The 14,756-nt window shown below is 40.6% G+C and overlaps 1 protein-coding gene across 2 annotated transcripts in view; it reads right to left on the minus strand.

Moving 5' to 3' along the window:
- Positions 1–5,020: 5,020 nt before the first annotated feature.
- LOC115135549 (peroxiredoxin-4-like) overlaps positions 5,021–14,756 on the minus strand; it is a 35,428-nt gene continuing 25,692 nt past the window's right edge. The window contains exons 1-7 of one of the 2 annotated variants that reach the window (XM_029670342.2): positions 12,052–13,039; positions 8,092–8,209; positions 6,504–6,620; positions 6,290–6,412; positions 5,977–6,107; positions 5,779–5,813; positions 5,021–5,127 (exon numbers count right to left, since the gene is read on the minus strand). In XM_029670342.2, the coding sequence (XP_029526202.1) occupies positions 5,077–5,127; positions 5,779–5,813; positions 5,977–6,107; positions 6,290–6,412; positions 6,504–6,620; positions 8,092–8,209; positions 12,052–12,265 (789 nt within the window). In that variant the 5' untranslated portion in view covers positions 12,266–13,039 and the 3' untranslated portion in view covers positions 5,021–5,076. Of the gene's footprint in view, positions 5,128–5,778; positions 5,814–5,976; positions 6,108–6,289; positions 6,413–6,503; positions 6,621–8,091; positions 8,210–12,051; positions 13,040–14,756 lie in introns of those variants that run through there. The other variant, XM_029670343.1, reaches the window with a different exon arrangement.

Here is a 14,756-nt window from a genome sequence, read left to right on the forward strand (position 1 = left end):
TCCCGTTCTGACCTTTATTTCCTTTGTTTTGCCGTTATTTAGTATGGTCAGGGCGTGAGTTGGGGTGGGCAGTCTATGTTTGTTTTTCTATGATTTGGGGATTTCTATGTTTCGGCCTAGTATGGTTCTCAATCAGAGGCAGGTGTCATTAGTTGTCTCTGATTGAGAATCATACTTAGGTAGCCTGGGTTTCACTGTTTGTTTGGGGGTGTTTGTTTCCGTGTCTGTGTTTTTCACCACATGCTACTGTTTTGGGTTTCGTTCGTTCCACATTTATTGTTTTTGTATTTCAGTCCTGTTTTTAAAAAAAAAATGTATAAAACATTTCCACCTTTATTTAACCAGGTAGGCTAGTTGAGAACAAGTTCTCATTTGCAACTGTGACCTGGCCAAGATAAAGCATAGCAGTGTGAACAGACAACACACAGAGTTACACATGGAGTGAACAATTAACAAGTCAATAACACAGTAGAAAAAAATAAAAGTCTATATACATTGTGTGCAAAAGGCATGAGCAGGTAGGCGAATAATTACAATTTAGCAGATTAACACTGGAGTGATAAATGATCAGATGGTCATGTACAGGTAGAGATATTGGAGTGCAAAAGAGCAGAAAAGTAAATACATAAAAATAGTATGGGGATGAGGTAGGTAAAATTGGGTGGGCTATTTACCGATAGACTATGTACAGCTGCAGCGATTGGTTAGCTGCTCAGATAGCAGATGTTTGAAGTTGGTGAGGGAGATAAAAGTCTCCAACTTCAGCGATTTTTGCAATTCGTTCCAGTCACAGGCAGCAGAGAACTGGAACGAAAGGTGGCCAAATGAGGTGTTGGCTTTAGGGATGATCAGTGAGATACACCTGCTGGAGCGCGTGCTACGGGTGGGTGTTGCCATTGTGACCAGTGAACTGAGATAAGGCGGAGCTTTACCTAGCATGGACTTGTAGATGACCTGGAGCCAGTGGGTCTGGCGACGAATATGTAGCAAGGGCCAGCCAACTAGAGCATACAGGTCGCAGTGGTGGGTGGTATAAGGTGCTTAAGTAACAAAACGGATGGCACTGTGATAAACTGCATCCAGTTTGCTGAGTAGAGTGTTGGAAGCTATTTTGTAGATGACATCGCCGAAGTCGAGGATCGGTAGGATAGTCAGTTTTACTAGGGTAAGTTTGGCGGCGTGAGTGAAGGAGGCTTTGTTGCGGAATAGAAAGCCGACTCTAGATTTGATTTTCGATTGGAGATGTTTGATATGAGTCTGGAAGGAGAGTTTACAGTCTAGCCAGACACCTAGGTACTTATAGATGTCCACATATTCTAGGTCGGAACCATCCAGGGTGGTGATGCTAGTCGGGCGTGCGGGTGCAGGCAGCGAACGGTTGAAAAGCATGCATTTGGTTTTACCAGCGTTTAAGACAGTTGGAGGCCACGGAAGGAGTGTTGTATGGCATTGAAGCTCGTTTGGAGGTTAGATAGCACAGTGTCTAAGGACGGGCCAGAAGTATACAGAATGGTGTCGTCTGCGTAGAGGTGGATCAGGGAATCGCCCGCAGCAAGAGCAACATCCTTGATATATACAGAGAAAAGAGTTGGCCCGAGAATTGAACCCTGTGGCACCCCCATAGAGACTGCCAGAGGACTGGACAGCATGCCCTCCGAATTGACACACTGAACTCTGTCTGCAAAGTAGTTGGTGAACCAGGCAAGGCAGTCATCAGTTCATGTGTAGTATTTCTTATTAAAAGAACCATGGACACTTACCACGCCGCATATTGGTCCTCCGATCCTTCTCGCCTCTCCTCTTCGGAAGAAGAGGAGGAAATCCCTTACACCCAGATGTACTATCCAATCTTCAGGGAGGCAGACACTAACTCCACTTAAACAGGGATGATCCATGAACCTGTGACCCCACGAACTGCCACTGAACTCTCTTCCTGTTTGGTTTCTCTTTCGGTTAGTGCTAGTGCTATAATGAAACATCAACAGAATACATGTGACCATGCAGACTTACATGTTTCGTAAATGGGAAGGTTGTATTGTGTGTGCCAAGATGCACTGTAGTTACATTTACATGGAAAATATGCACAAATTATTTAAAGTGTGCATGTTGTGAAGGGTCATGGCACCCCCAAAGAACTCCAAATATTTTCAATTACCCTAGGACCTAGGCCACGCCCCTTTCCTCCACACCTGTTCCCACTCCCTTAATCACCTCTCTGCTGACTTTCTCCCACCTGTTTCCCCATGTAAGCTGCATGCTCCTTCCTACCTACGAGTTCAATTCACGCTTGGTGATTCCACACTACCACTGTGGGTGTGTTATGAAATAAGTACAAACAGTTATTTTGCTGTATAGAGAATGTTCTAAATATTATATCCTTGTTGCCCTACATTATATCACTTTGTATATCCATGACCTCAGTTTGCTAATGATAATGCCAAATGCTATGGCTCCTTGCTCTAGTTATGTGTTGGCAGTCTCCTCAATTTAGTGTTAAACCCATATTCCCTACAGAGCTTTCAGAAAGTATACATACCCTTGACTCATTCCACATATTGTTGTTACAGCCTGAATTAAAAATGGATAAGTTTAAAAAAATTATCACCTATCTAGAAAGAAATTCCCCATCATGACAAAGTGAAAACATTTTAGCAAATGTATTGAAAATTAAATAAAGAAATATATAATTTATTCTGAACAAAAACAAACGCAACATGCAACAATTTCAAAGATACAGTGAGGGAAAAAAGTATTTGATCCCCTGCTGATTTTGTACGTTTGCCTACTGACAAAGAAATGATCCGTCTATAATTTTAATGGTAGGTTTATTTGAACAGTGAGAGACAGAATAACACAAAAATCCAGAAAAACGCATGTCAAAAATGTTATAAATTGATTTGCATTTTAATGAGGGAAATAAGTATTTGACCCCCTCTCAATCAGAAAGATTTCTGGCTCCCAGGTGTCTTTTATACAGGTAATGAGCTGAGATTAGGAGCACACTCTTAAAGGAAGTGCTCCTAATCTCAGTTTGTTACCTGTATAAAAGACACCTGTCCACACAAGCAATCAATCAATCAGATTCCAAACTCTCCACCATGGACTGCCAAATTATCTAAAATGACGGAGGCGGCTTTTGATAGAGAAATTAAGATTAAATTCTCTAGCAACAGCTCTGGTGGACATTCCTGCAGTCAGCATGCCAATTGCACGCTCCCTCAATACTTGAGACATCTGTGGCATTGTGTTGTGTGACAAAACTGCACATTTTAGTGGCCTTTTATTGTCCCCAGCACAAAGTGCACCTGTGTAATGATCATGCTGTTTAATCAGTTTCTTGATATTCCACACTTGTCAGGTGGATGGATTATATTGACAAAGGATAAAATGCTCACTAACAGGGATGTAAACACATTTGTGCACAAATGCATTTGAGAGAAATATTTTATTTAAACTCATGAAATATGGGACTAGCACTTTACATGTTGCGTTGATATTTTTGTTCAGTGTACATAAGTATTCACACCCGAGTCAGTAGTTTGTTGAAGCACCTTTGGCAGCGACTACAGTCTTTCTGGGTAAGTCTCTAAGAGCTTTCCACACCTGGATTGTGCAACATTTTCCCATTATTCTTTTAAAAAATGCTTCAAGCTCTGTCAAATTGGTTGTTGATCATTGCTAGAATCATTTTCAGATCTTGCCATAGATTTTCAAGTAGATTTAAGTCAAAACTGTAATTTGGCCATTCAGTCTTCTTGGTAAGCAACTTCAGTGTAGAGTTGGCCTTGTGTTTTAGGTTATTGTCCTGTTGAAAGGTGAATTCATCCCCCAGTGTCTGGTGGAAAGCAGACTGAACCAGGTTTTCCTATAGGATTTTGACTGTGCTCCATTCATTTCTTTTGTTTATCCTGAAAACTCCCCAGTTCTTAACAATTACAAGCATACCCATAACATAATACAGACACCAATATGCTTGACAATATGGAGTGGTACTCAGCAATGTGTTGTATTGGATTTGCCTTAAACATAACACTTTGCATTCAGGACTAAAAGTGAATAGCTTTGCCACATTTTTGCAGTATTACCTTGTTGCAAACAGCATGCTTGTTTTGGAATATTTTGTGTTCTGTACAGGCTTCCTTCTTTCCACTCTATCAATTCGGTTGTTATTGTAACTCCAATGTTTTTGATCTAGCCTCAGTTTTCTATCACAGCCATTCAACTCTGTAACAGTTTTAAAGTCACCATTGGCCTCATGGTGAATACCTGAGTGGTGTTCTTCCTCTCCAGCAACAGAGTTAGGAAGGACGCCTGTATCTTTGTAGTGACTGGGTGGATTGATACACCATCCAAAGTGTAATTAATAACTTCACCATGCTCAAAGGGATATTCAATGTCTGCTTTTATTGTTCCCCATCTTCCAATAGGTGCCCTTGTTGAGGCATTGGAAAACCTCCCTGGTCTTTGTGGTTGAATCTGTGTTTGAAATTCACTGCTCGACCTTACAGATAATTGTATGTGTGGGGTACAGGGATGAGGTAGTCATTAAGTCATGTTAAACACTTATTACACACGTAAGTGTATGCAATTTATGGGACTTGTTAGGCAAATTTACAAAAACATTCCACTTCGACGTTATGGGGTATTGTGTGTAGGCAAGTGACAAAAACAAAATCTCAATTGAATTTATTTTAAATTTGGGCTATAACAACTATGTGGAAAAGATCAAGGGGTGTGAACACTTTCTGTAGGCACTGTACTTTGTCATGCCTGCACCTTTTATGTTATGTGTTCCTAATGTTTCCCCTGTGTGCGTAAACTCTCAAGCAACAAGTTTATAGACTTCTCTGTTCTGGTGTGTCAGAATGTCAGACATTTCTAAGAGACATTATACGGTTGTCGTAGTTCCTGTCCTGTTTCTCATCTCAAAAGGTCACTAGTTTACTCAGATCGCTAGATGAGATTGAATTAGATTTGCCAAATATGGCTAAACATTGCTAAAAACAAAACAGACACAAGATTATCAAAACTGTTTTTATTCTGAGCTTAAACCAAAGTGTTTATTAGAGGGGAGGGTCAGTTCAGCTTGTCAAAGTACTTGAGTTTGCCCGCTGGGTCTGGGATTATCTGTGAAGAGTAATACATTGAATTAGTGCACAAGCAATTGTCTAAGAAAATCCTATCAAATCAAATATATTTTTAAAGCCCTTTTACGTCAGCAGATGTCATAAAGTGTTTATACAAAAACCCGGCCTAAAACCCCAAACAGCAAGCAATGCAGAAGCACGGTGGCTAGGAAAAACTCCTTCGAAAGGCAGGAACCTAGGACGAAACCTAAGAGAGGAACCAGGCTCTGAGGGGTGGCCAGTCCTCTTCTGGCTGTGCTGGGTGGAGATTATAAATATAATCTCATGCATGCACTCACTTAAAGCGGCAGTCAGCAGTTGAAACAATAATAAAGCGTATTCCCTGACCCTGTTTCGGTAAAAAGATGGAGGGACGCGGCTGGAGAAATGTAACTACTCAAACTCATCGACAGAGCTATGGGGATGCAAGGATTGACCATCCATGGTTATAGTTTTAACCATGTTGAGGCTATATAGTGTTAGTTTACAAACATTGGAATAAAACAAGCTCCTATTTTCAGGTTCTGATAGGGTATGACAGTTGAACTAAGCTCATGAGGCATTTAGAAGTTATTCTTCAAGAATCAAATGGGTACAAATTGATGTAGCAACTGCTGATTGTCCCTTTAACCACACACAGTATGAAACTTACTGTGTCACTGCCTGGCTTCCATCCTGCTGGGCACACTGCAAAAAAATGTATTTTTTCATTCACACAAACTTTACATTTTTTTTTTTTTAAATGTAAAAAGACCATCCATAGCAACCACAGATAATTACGTGTTTAGCTGTATTATCTGAGAATGTTATGTGGTGAGACTGAATTTGGAGGCTGAGGTGTGAACCGTACCTTCGCCGTGTTTGTCAGTATACTGGAAGGCTTGGACAAGCCGCAGGGTCTCGTCTACAGAGCGCCCCACAGGGAGGTCATTCATGGTGATCTGCCTCAGGACGCCCTTGTCGTCGATGATGAACAGGCCCCTGAGGGAGACAATTAAAACAATGAGAAGTTCGGTTCAGTTTCAAACCGCATTACTTTAAACCTCATGAATTTATAAGAGTTAACAAAACACCTGTTGTACCATTTAAAAAAAAAATGGTAGTAGTAGTAGTAATCTTCTTTTGAAGTGGCTTCTACCCCCGTGAGCAAGTGTATACTGTACCTGAGTGTGTGTCCTGCGTCCTCCAGGAAGACTCCATAGTCTTTGGAAATCTGGTGTGTGAGGTCAGACAGCAGAGGGATTTTCATTGTTCCGAGTCCCCCCTGCTTCCTGGGTGTGTTGATCCTGTTAACAACAAAGCCGGAGGGAGAAAAAAACTACTCTGAAATTAAAGTCCAAGCACCTCTGAAGAGGGGTGTGATGCTTGTAATCTTACCATGCCAGATGTGTGAATTGTGAGTCGACAGAGCAGGCAACAACCTCAGCATTGATGGCACGGAACTCGTGCACACGATCACTGAACGCAATAATCTCAGTCGGGCAGACAAACGTGCTGCAGGTACACAGAGTTAGTGTCATCAGAATAACACATAGCCAACAACATTATTACTTTACCAAAGCATACTGGATTTTCACAAGTCACTGGTTCTAAAATACAGCAAAAATCTGTATAACAGTTACTACAGTTTAGATTTTACAATACACTACTAATAATTTCTCTCTTTCCCTGAATCTCCCAATTAAAATCAGATGATTTGGATTGCTATTTTATATTTATTCATCCTGGTACATTACTAAAATCACTTTAACACCCAGACAAAATCCTGCAATCTTTATACTGCCTTTTCTTTATATCTGAAAGGGGAAACCAATAACAAACCCAGTTTGCCAACAGCTCTGAAAACCCAACAGTAAAATTTTTCTAGGCATTGGGACAATGCTTTAATTGCATGTGTTCTTTCCATTTAAATGCATGTAGTTCGGTCCTTAAGCTGTTCTTGTACATTAATGTTCAGTCTGTCATGTGTGTGGACCCAAGGAAGAGTAGCTGCTGTGTGAGCAACAGCTAATGGGGATTCTAATAAATCATTTACATTTCTGATTAATTTCAGCAGTTATTTCTCCTTGCATGTTTAGCTCCAATTATTTAGATAATTGCCTAGTGCTAATATAAATAATAAAAAAAATCAGTTAGAATACATTTGCTAGCAAGCTATCAATGTGCATAATATGGAGAGGGTAGGAAAAAATATTACATGTGGATCTGCAATCTTTAAGCAAAAATGCCATTAAAATATATTTTTAAAATCACGTTCATCTAGGTCAGACATTTGATTTTAATACACGATCGGAAAGAGCAAATTCTAGGGGTTCTAAAGCACTTAAAAGCGATGTGGGCAATGGCTCAGTTTCAGAAGATCACTTTTTTAAATTGATTAACAGCGGGTCCACATGTTCCCGGAACACTCAAGTTGTTTGGGAAAAAAATATTATTGATATTTTATTCTTACTATAAAATGTTGTGTTGACTGATCTGGGCAGGGGAATGTAATTGTGTCTTGTTTGTTTAATGGACTATTGATTTCATTTGCATGGTGCAGCCATAGCCTATAGCCTAGGCTGCACAGACGAGTAACATAAAACTCAAAATATGCTATTCTAATGAAATACATTTTCTTAGTATCTTAATGTTTCTTAAGATCTGCCGAAACTTATAATAATAATAATAATAATAAATGGATTTCTTTGTGATAGTATATAGTCAATGGATTTATTCAAATAGACATCCGCCGACTGCGCAACGGGATGTAGCCTGTAAAATGTGCAAACCAACAAGTGGTAAAAATGGGACTGTTTGAAAGGGGGGGTCATATAAAACATTGCCCTTTAAAAATAATAATAAATGATGTCCGAAATACGTATAACAAAGTTTAAAAAAAACAAAAAACATTTTATGACAGTAGCAAAGAACACTATAAAAGAGGATTGTTTTAGGATGGAGGTCAGTAAGAGATAGTACTCACAAGTCCAGGGGGTAGAAGAAGAAGACGAGGTATTTCCCTTTGTAGTCCGACAGTTTGAGCTCCTTAAACTTACCATCGATGACAGCTGATCCCTCAAAGTAAGGTGCAGGCTTTGAAACTGCAAAAAGAAGAAATAACAAAAACACATTTGATGACAGTTCAAAGCACGAGCAATCAAGTTATTTGCTGATCACATTTTAGGGAAAACCCAATCAGAACAGACTTCCTGCTGTGTATCCCAAATGTTGCATATACCAACACACCATTATTTAGTGTCCTTGGTCAACAATGAATAGTATTTGTTCATAGTTGGTGAGCAGTGTGCAGGTAGGCCTATGGCAGGCTTGGGGCACACACAGCTTTCGTTCACCAAAGAGGGCTTTTTTGAAAGTAGAGGGCTTTTTATGCTTCTATAACCGTATCGTATTTGGCGGTTTTGGCTGCCAGTCAGTTTACCTCAGAACATTTTTGGTCTTTGGATGTTAATCGAGTAGGCTTGCCCATGTAACCAATGTTAAATGGCTAGCTAGTTAGCGGTATGCGCTAGTAGTAGTGTTTATTTTGTGACGTCATACACTGAAACCTTGAAGTAGTTGTTTTCCTTGCTCTGCAAGGGGTGCGGCTTTTGTAGGTAACGATGCCTCGTGGGTGACTGTTGTTGATGTGTTCAGAGGGTCTGGTTTGAACATAGGTTCCGTCAAAAGAGAGGGACGGAAGCAATACTGTTACACCTACACTCCTTAACAGTACATCTTGGGATAGGGCACACCTGGCTACCTCTTGGGGTGCATCCTGGAAGTGGCCTCCTTATCTTCTCTCCTCTGCTGATTGGAAAACGCAACAAATGTGAAAGCGATAGGGAAGGTATCAGCCTAGAATTGAATTTCACCTGCCTTTTTAAATGAATGCAGATAAAGAAAGCGCAGACATGATGAGAGGAAGCCACTTAACATAACACTGACTGAGATGCATCCATTGGGATTGTATGGTGCAGCAGCTGTTATTGCTAGGGCCCTCCTGTCTGGGTCCTTGAGGCAGTAGTTGGAGTATCCAGCATATTCTGACCCTACCATCCTGCTTGTTTATACTGAGCTGCACTGGGGTCGGAACACAATCATGGTTAGATTAAGACACTGCAGTGCCAGATCACAAACAACGTTTTCAGAATTTAGGCTTCGATATCAATACCAGCTTAGTATAATGATAATCAACACCATAGCGATACTACTGTGAAAAAATGACTTAATAGAGTCAAATATACAGCACTGTTATTGTATGAAACACATGGTCAACTCGCCATCTGGACTGCTAGGCCAATGGGTGTGCAGGCTTTTGATCCAGCACTGCTCAAACACACCGGACTCAGCTTAACAAGGTCCTGTTAAGTAGTTGATTTGACAAATCTGGTGTGTTAAGATTGGGGCTCGAACAAAAAAAGTGTACCCCCCTGCAGCTCTCCTTGACCTATTATGCTGTACCATTTGAACATTAGCCTAAAACCAAAAAAAGGTATCAAATGGCTATACTTCGAAGCAAAGTAGCTAAGCGGTTGAGTAGGGCTCTAGACTTACAAGTAAGACGTGAAAGAAGTAATGGAAAGCCTAAATAACTTCAGGAGTAAAAATATGCTTAACCAGTCACATAATGAGTTGCATGGACACACTGTGTGCAATAGTGTTTAAAATTATTTTTGAATGACTCTCTCATCTCTGTATCCCACATATACAGGTAATTAACTCAAAATGTACCTATTGGTAGATAAAATAAAGCAGACATTGAATATTCCTTTGAGCATGGTGAAGTTATTCATTACACTTTAGATGGTGTATCAATACACCCAGTCACTACAAAGACACAGGCATCCTTCCTAAATCAGTTGCCGGAGAAGAAGGAAACAGCTCAGGGATTTCACCATGAGGCCAATGGTGATTTTAGAACAGTTACAGAGTTTAATGGCTGTGATAGTTTTCTCCTAAGGATGGATCAACAACATTGTAGTTACTCCACAATACTAACTTAATTGACAGAGTGAAAAGAAGGAAGTCTGTACAAAATATTCCAAAATATGCATGCTGTTTGCAACAAGGCACTAAAGTAATACTGCAAGAAAATGTGTCAAAGCAATGAACTTTTTGACCTGAATACAAAGTTTTATATTTGGGGAAAATCCAATACAACACATTACTGAGTACCAATCTTCATATTTTCAAGCATAGTGGTGGCTGCATCATGTTATGGGTATGTTTGTACTTGTCATGAACTGTGGAGTTTCAGGATAAAAAAAACCTAAGCACAGGCAAAATCCTAGAGGAAAACTTGGTTCAGTCTGCATTCCACCACTGGGAGATTAATTCACCTTTTGGCAGGGCAATAACCTAAAACACAAGGCCAAATCTACACTGGAGTTGCTTACCAATACAGAATGTTCTGGAGTGGCCGAGTTACAGTTTTGACTTAAATCTGCTTGAAAATCTATGGCAAGACTTGATCTAGCAATAATCAACAAAACACTTGACAGAGCGGAGCATGAATACTTTCTGAATGCACCGTAGGTTACCACTGCAAATGGTGCATTCTGCTCCGTTGACGCATCATCGACTACATACTGCGCTTGTAAAGTGATTTTATTTCCTCTATATTGAAAGTTCGAAATAAATTGTTATACTCATAAAGCTGAGACGCGCAATTAAATTCTGAAATGTTACTCAACTGTCAGTATGCTTGCGCTTCACTCCGTGTGCAAAGGGGGGACTAGGAGTAATTAGACCCAGCAAAACAGGGACAGTGCAGATGTTTTCATTGCAGGAAGCAGGTTAATGCATATTAGTGTTGACCAAATAATGGGTTTAGAATAAAAAAAAAACAGCAGCAACATTGTGTAGCCTAATCACTGAACTTACCGACATAAGCAAAATGATTCACTCAGAGGAGGGCAATGTCAGTGTCGGTAACTTTCGGTGTATCGTACCAGCTCTAGTTAGTATTGTTGTCTATCAAATTGTATAGGCTTCCTTGCTCTCTCCTCTGGCAACGGCCGACTCTCACACTCACTTGACGTGCACACACGGAGGCACACATGTGGATAGCTCTCTAACATCTTAAAAGTGCACCTGAAGCATTATTTGATGTTCAATCTTTTTCCGTGGTGGAAACAATTAAGCAGCGGCACAATATAACGGAAACACTGTAGTCATCTCCGTCACATTTTTTTAATACTTAAGGCCTTGAAATCAGATAAATGAATGTAAGACTTTAAAGACCTAGCAGACACCCTGATCTTAGTAAAATAATCAGTGGTGTGTAGCCAAGGCCATATGCAAACAAAATCAAATGTACTTCTCAATTTAAATTCACAAGATAGAATGAACTTGTGTCAGCAATCAAGAATTGGACCTTGATTCTTGAGTTTGGGCGCTGCCATTGGACATGACACAACACAAACATTGGCAGAAGCAACTTTCATTGATTTCAAAGGAAGCATTTCTTCAACGACTGATGGCAATGCCACACCAATGGCTATAGTGTAGCAGGGCCTTTAATCTAATCATGACGGCGTTCTGACCCCAGTGCAGCTTAGTGTAAACAAGCGTAATCGTAGGGTCAAGAAAACTGCAGGCTACAGTTGGAGCCAAGTTTTTTGGCATGACGTGTCCAAATGTACTACTAGCTACAATTTATGAATTTGGGTCGACAAGTCAAATCTGGCAGATTACAATAACGCGAATACCGATTTGATTCAAACTTCAGTTGTGAAAATGTGCAGTATAACTGGAACGGTATCTAGCTAACATTAATCAACACTACTAAGTTAGCTATCTAATTGGCTGCAGGCAAACTAGTTAGCTAGCTTTGTAGTTACCATTGTATTGTTGGGTAAGACATCCTCCCGTTATTAAAATAATTTAAGTCAATATGATTGCCAAGTACAACTACAGTACCGTGCAGGGGGACAATACCCACTTTTTGCCTTGCTGAGGTGCAAGGAATGATCAGAGACGGGTACACGGAAAGCCTCTCCGGGGTAGACGTGTCCTCCAGCGTAGTTGTAACACTCTTGGTCCTTTTTCCCATTAGAGCCGTCTTGGGCTGCAGTGGTAAACTTGGTGACAAGACAAATTGTGCAAAACACACTTAAAATGTCCTTTAACATTTTCATATGAAGCATGACGTTCATTCCACTGTCTTGCTAAAACCACGTAGCTAGCTGCTAAGAAAGTACTGTACAGGAAGAACTACAAACCTCCTTCTTCGTGTGAATTTTCGGCAGACTAGACGCCGTGTTGCATATTGCTGCCTTTCGCAGGTCAGAATGCGGAGTGCACATTTTTGGTGACAAAAAAAGGGGGCATGTGGACATTTTAAATTGCACCACCTTCTAACCCTGCAACTATACACAGTAGGGGTGCGAGGGTAACATCACTGGGGAAGCCATGCCAGAAAAAAGCCATATTACAACCTATGAGTTGTGATAATTTAATTGTTTGCTCTAGCCTGTTAGTTAATATGCCTTGGGACCGTGATATATAGGCCTAAGGCAGAGACAATAAGACACAGTGGCAAATAAATTCAACCACACCTTTGTTTCATCACAAAACCGGAGAGCAACATCTGTCCGATTAAGTCCACAAAGCATATTGCATGTAACAAACAGCATTGTCAAGCTAGTTAATATTTCAGACTTTTTCGGACTACTAAACAACTATTTATTAAGAATCACTTGGAGAGTTACCGCAAGTTGCAAAGAAAACAGGAAACACTACCCTAGCACCATTTCAACTTCAACATGTCAAAATCATCAAATCACATATGCTTAGTCTAATACAGTGACAACTAATAGATACCAAAAACGATTTAGTCCAATCAACGTAAGCTAAATATGATGTGGCTGTCCAGGGTTCCGATTTCTGTGTATGTGTGCGGGTTCGTGCAAGTAGAAAAAAAACATGTTGACTCACCCTACTTGTAGAGACACCAATGCCATCCTCCTCTCTTTCATACTGACGAAACGGTCTATGACTCTGTCATGCAGTAAACTGGCTAAAATGTTCTGCCTTGCCTAACTTCCTTTTTATGGCCAACGTTAGCCTACATCTTGCTACATACTGAACTTCCATCCTCTCAGGCCAGGGGCACAATGTATGAATTTATGTTTGGATTAGAATCACCGTTATAATTATTGGCCATTATAGAGAATTAAGTAAAACCACAAGTCCAAATCCCTGTCTCCATCCATGGCTAATTTAGGAAAGGGTCAATTTTTAGCTAGCTAGCCACTGGACAACAACACAACTAGATGCAACAGTTCAAGTTGTTTCTGCCAATGACGCATTGCTTGGAGAGAAACCAAATCCAAACAGACTTCCCTTGAAAGAAATGGTGGGGTGCGCCAGGACTATTCACAGTTGCGCTCACTCAATTTAGCTCAATGCTGATTGGCTATTATTTAATACTTTTTTTTATCAAGGGAGGCCAAATGCTCGCTGGCTTCCTTCCCTTGCAGTCAATGCTATGGGTGGCAACAATGTCACCCTTTTTTACCCGACAGCATCAGATAGATGGCCTACATTATGAAAGTGAGAGAGCGAAATATACATTCTTTATGTTTTTCTAATTTTTTTCTTAGTCGTTTTTTGGGGGAAGCCTGGCTTCCCTTGGCACCCCATCCCACCACTTTGTCCCTAAACAATCCTACACCAGGCCATTGGCCTGGCAGGAACCCCTTTTCTCAAAATTCCCTGTAGATCTTCTGCACTGAAATCTCTCAAACCCAAATATTTCTCAACTGCTGCAATTACCACATATATTTTCTGTGATAACCGCTCCATCAGTGCAGTGCAGTTGATCACGATGGCAATAAAGACAAGAAATCCAAACTTACCAAACTCAGTCGGAACACTAATCCCTCAAATCGTCTTCGACTCAAATTTGGCAATCTCAACTATACACAGTGGTTTCTCAACCCCCACTTCACACTCCCTCTGACTATGCCCTCCTGCACACTTTCCACATTGGGGGATATACCTTCTACATATTGCTACTGTTTGAATCCTTGGCACCTGAAGCACTGTTGCAGGTTCGGAACAATTGCCCTCAACGAATAGTTAATGTACCCTAGCCTGATCTTATCAGGTAGAAACTCCAAGACAGACAGGGTATCCTCCGTCTAACCATTTCCACCGGGTTTGCATCTTACCAAATGGCAGGAGTCACAAACACCAGGAATAGTCTCTCATCACTGATCACTTCTTTCAGCGGCGCCCTGCTCTGGAGAGCAAAGACCAACACAGGCCAACCCCTGAGAAGCTTGATGCACAGCGCCTGCTGCTTCTGGGGTGGAAGATAAACAAAAAAATCTAAACAATTCCTCTTCTCAAAACATTGACAGATGTAACAGTCCTTTACTAAGCTTGAAACAATATATGGGTCAGCCAAAAAGCAGGGATCCCCTTTTTCCAAAAACTTCTCTGGGAAAATGTTGGAAATCTCTACCCCCACACCTGCCGCCACATCCTGCCCTCATAATGATGCCACTTTTCTCTGATTTCTTCTCTGTTTGTGCTGTGCAGTTTATGACCATTGTAATAAATGACACCTTTTCACATGCAATATATAAGGATACCTCTGTTGTCAAGAAACTTCAGGTTACTTGCATAACCCCGGTTTTC

Source organism: Oncorhynchus nerka, linkage group LG10 (assembly GCF_034236695.1).
Source record: "Oncorhynchus nerka isolate Pitt River linkage group LG10, Oner_Uvic_2.0, whole genome shotgun sequence".
NCBI lineage: Eukaryota > Metazoa > Chordata > Actinopteri > Salmoniformes > Salmonidae > Oncorhynchus > Oncorhynchus nerka.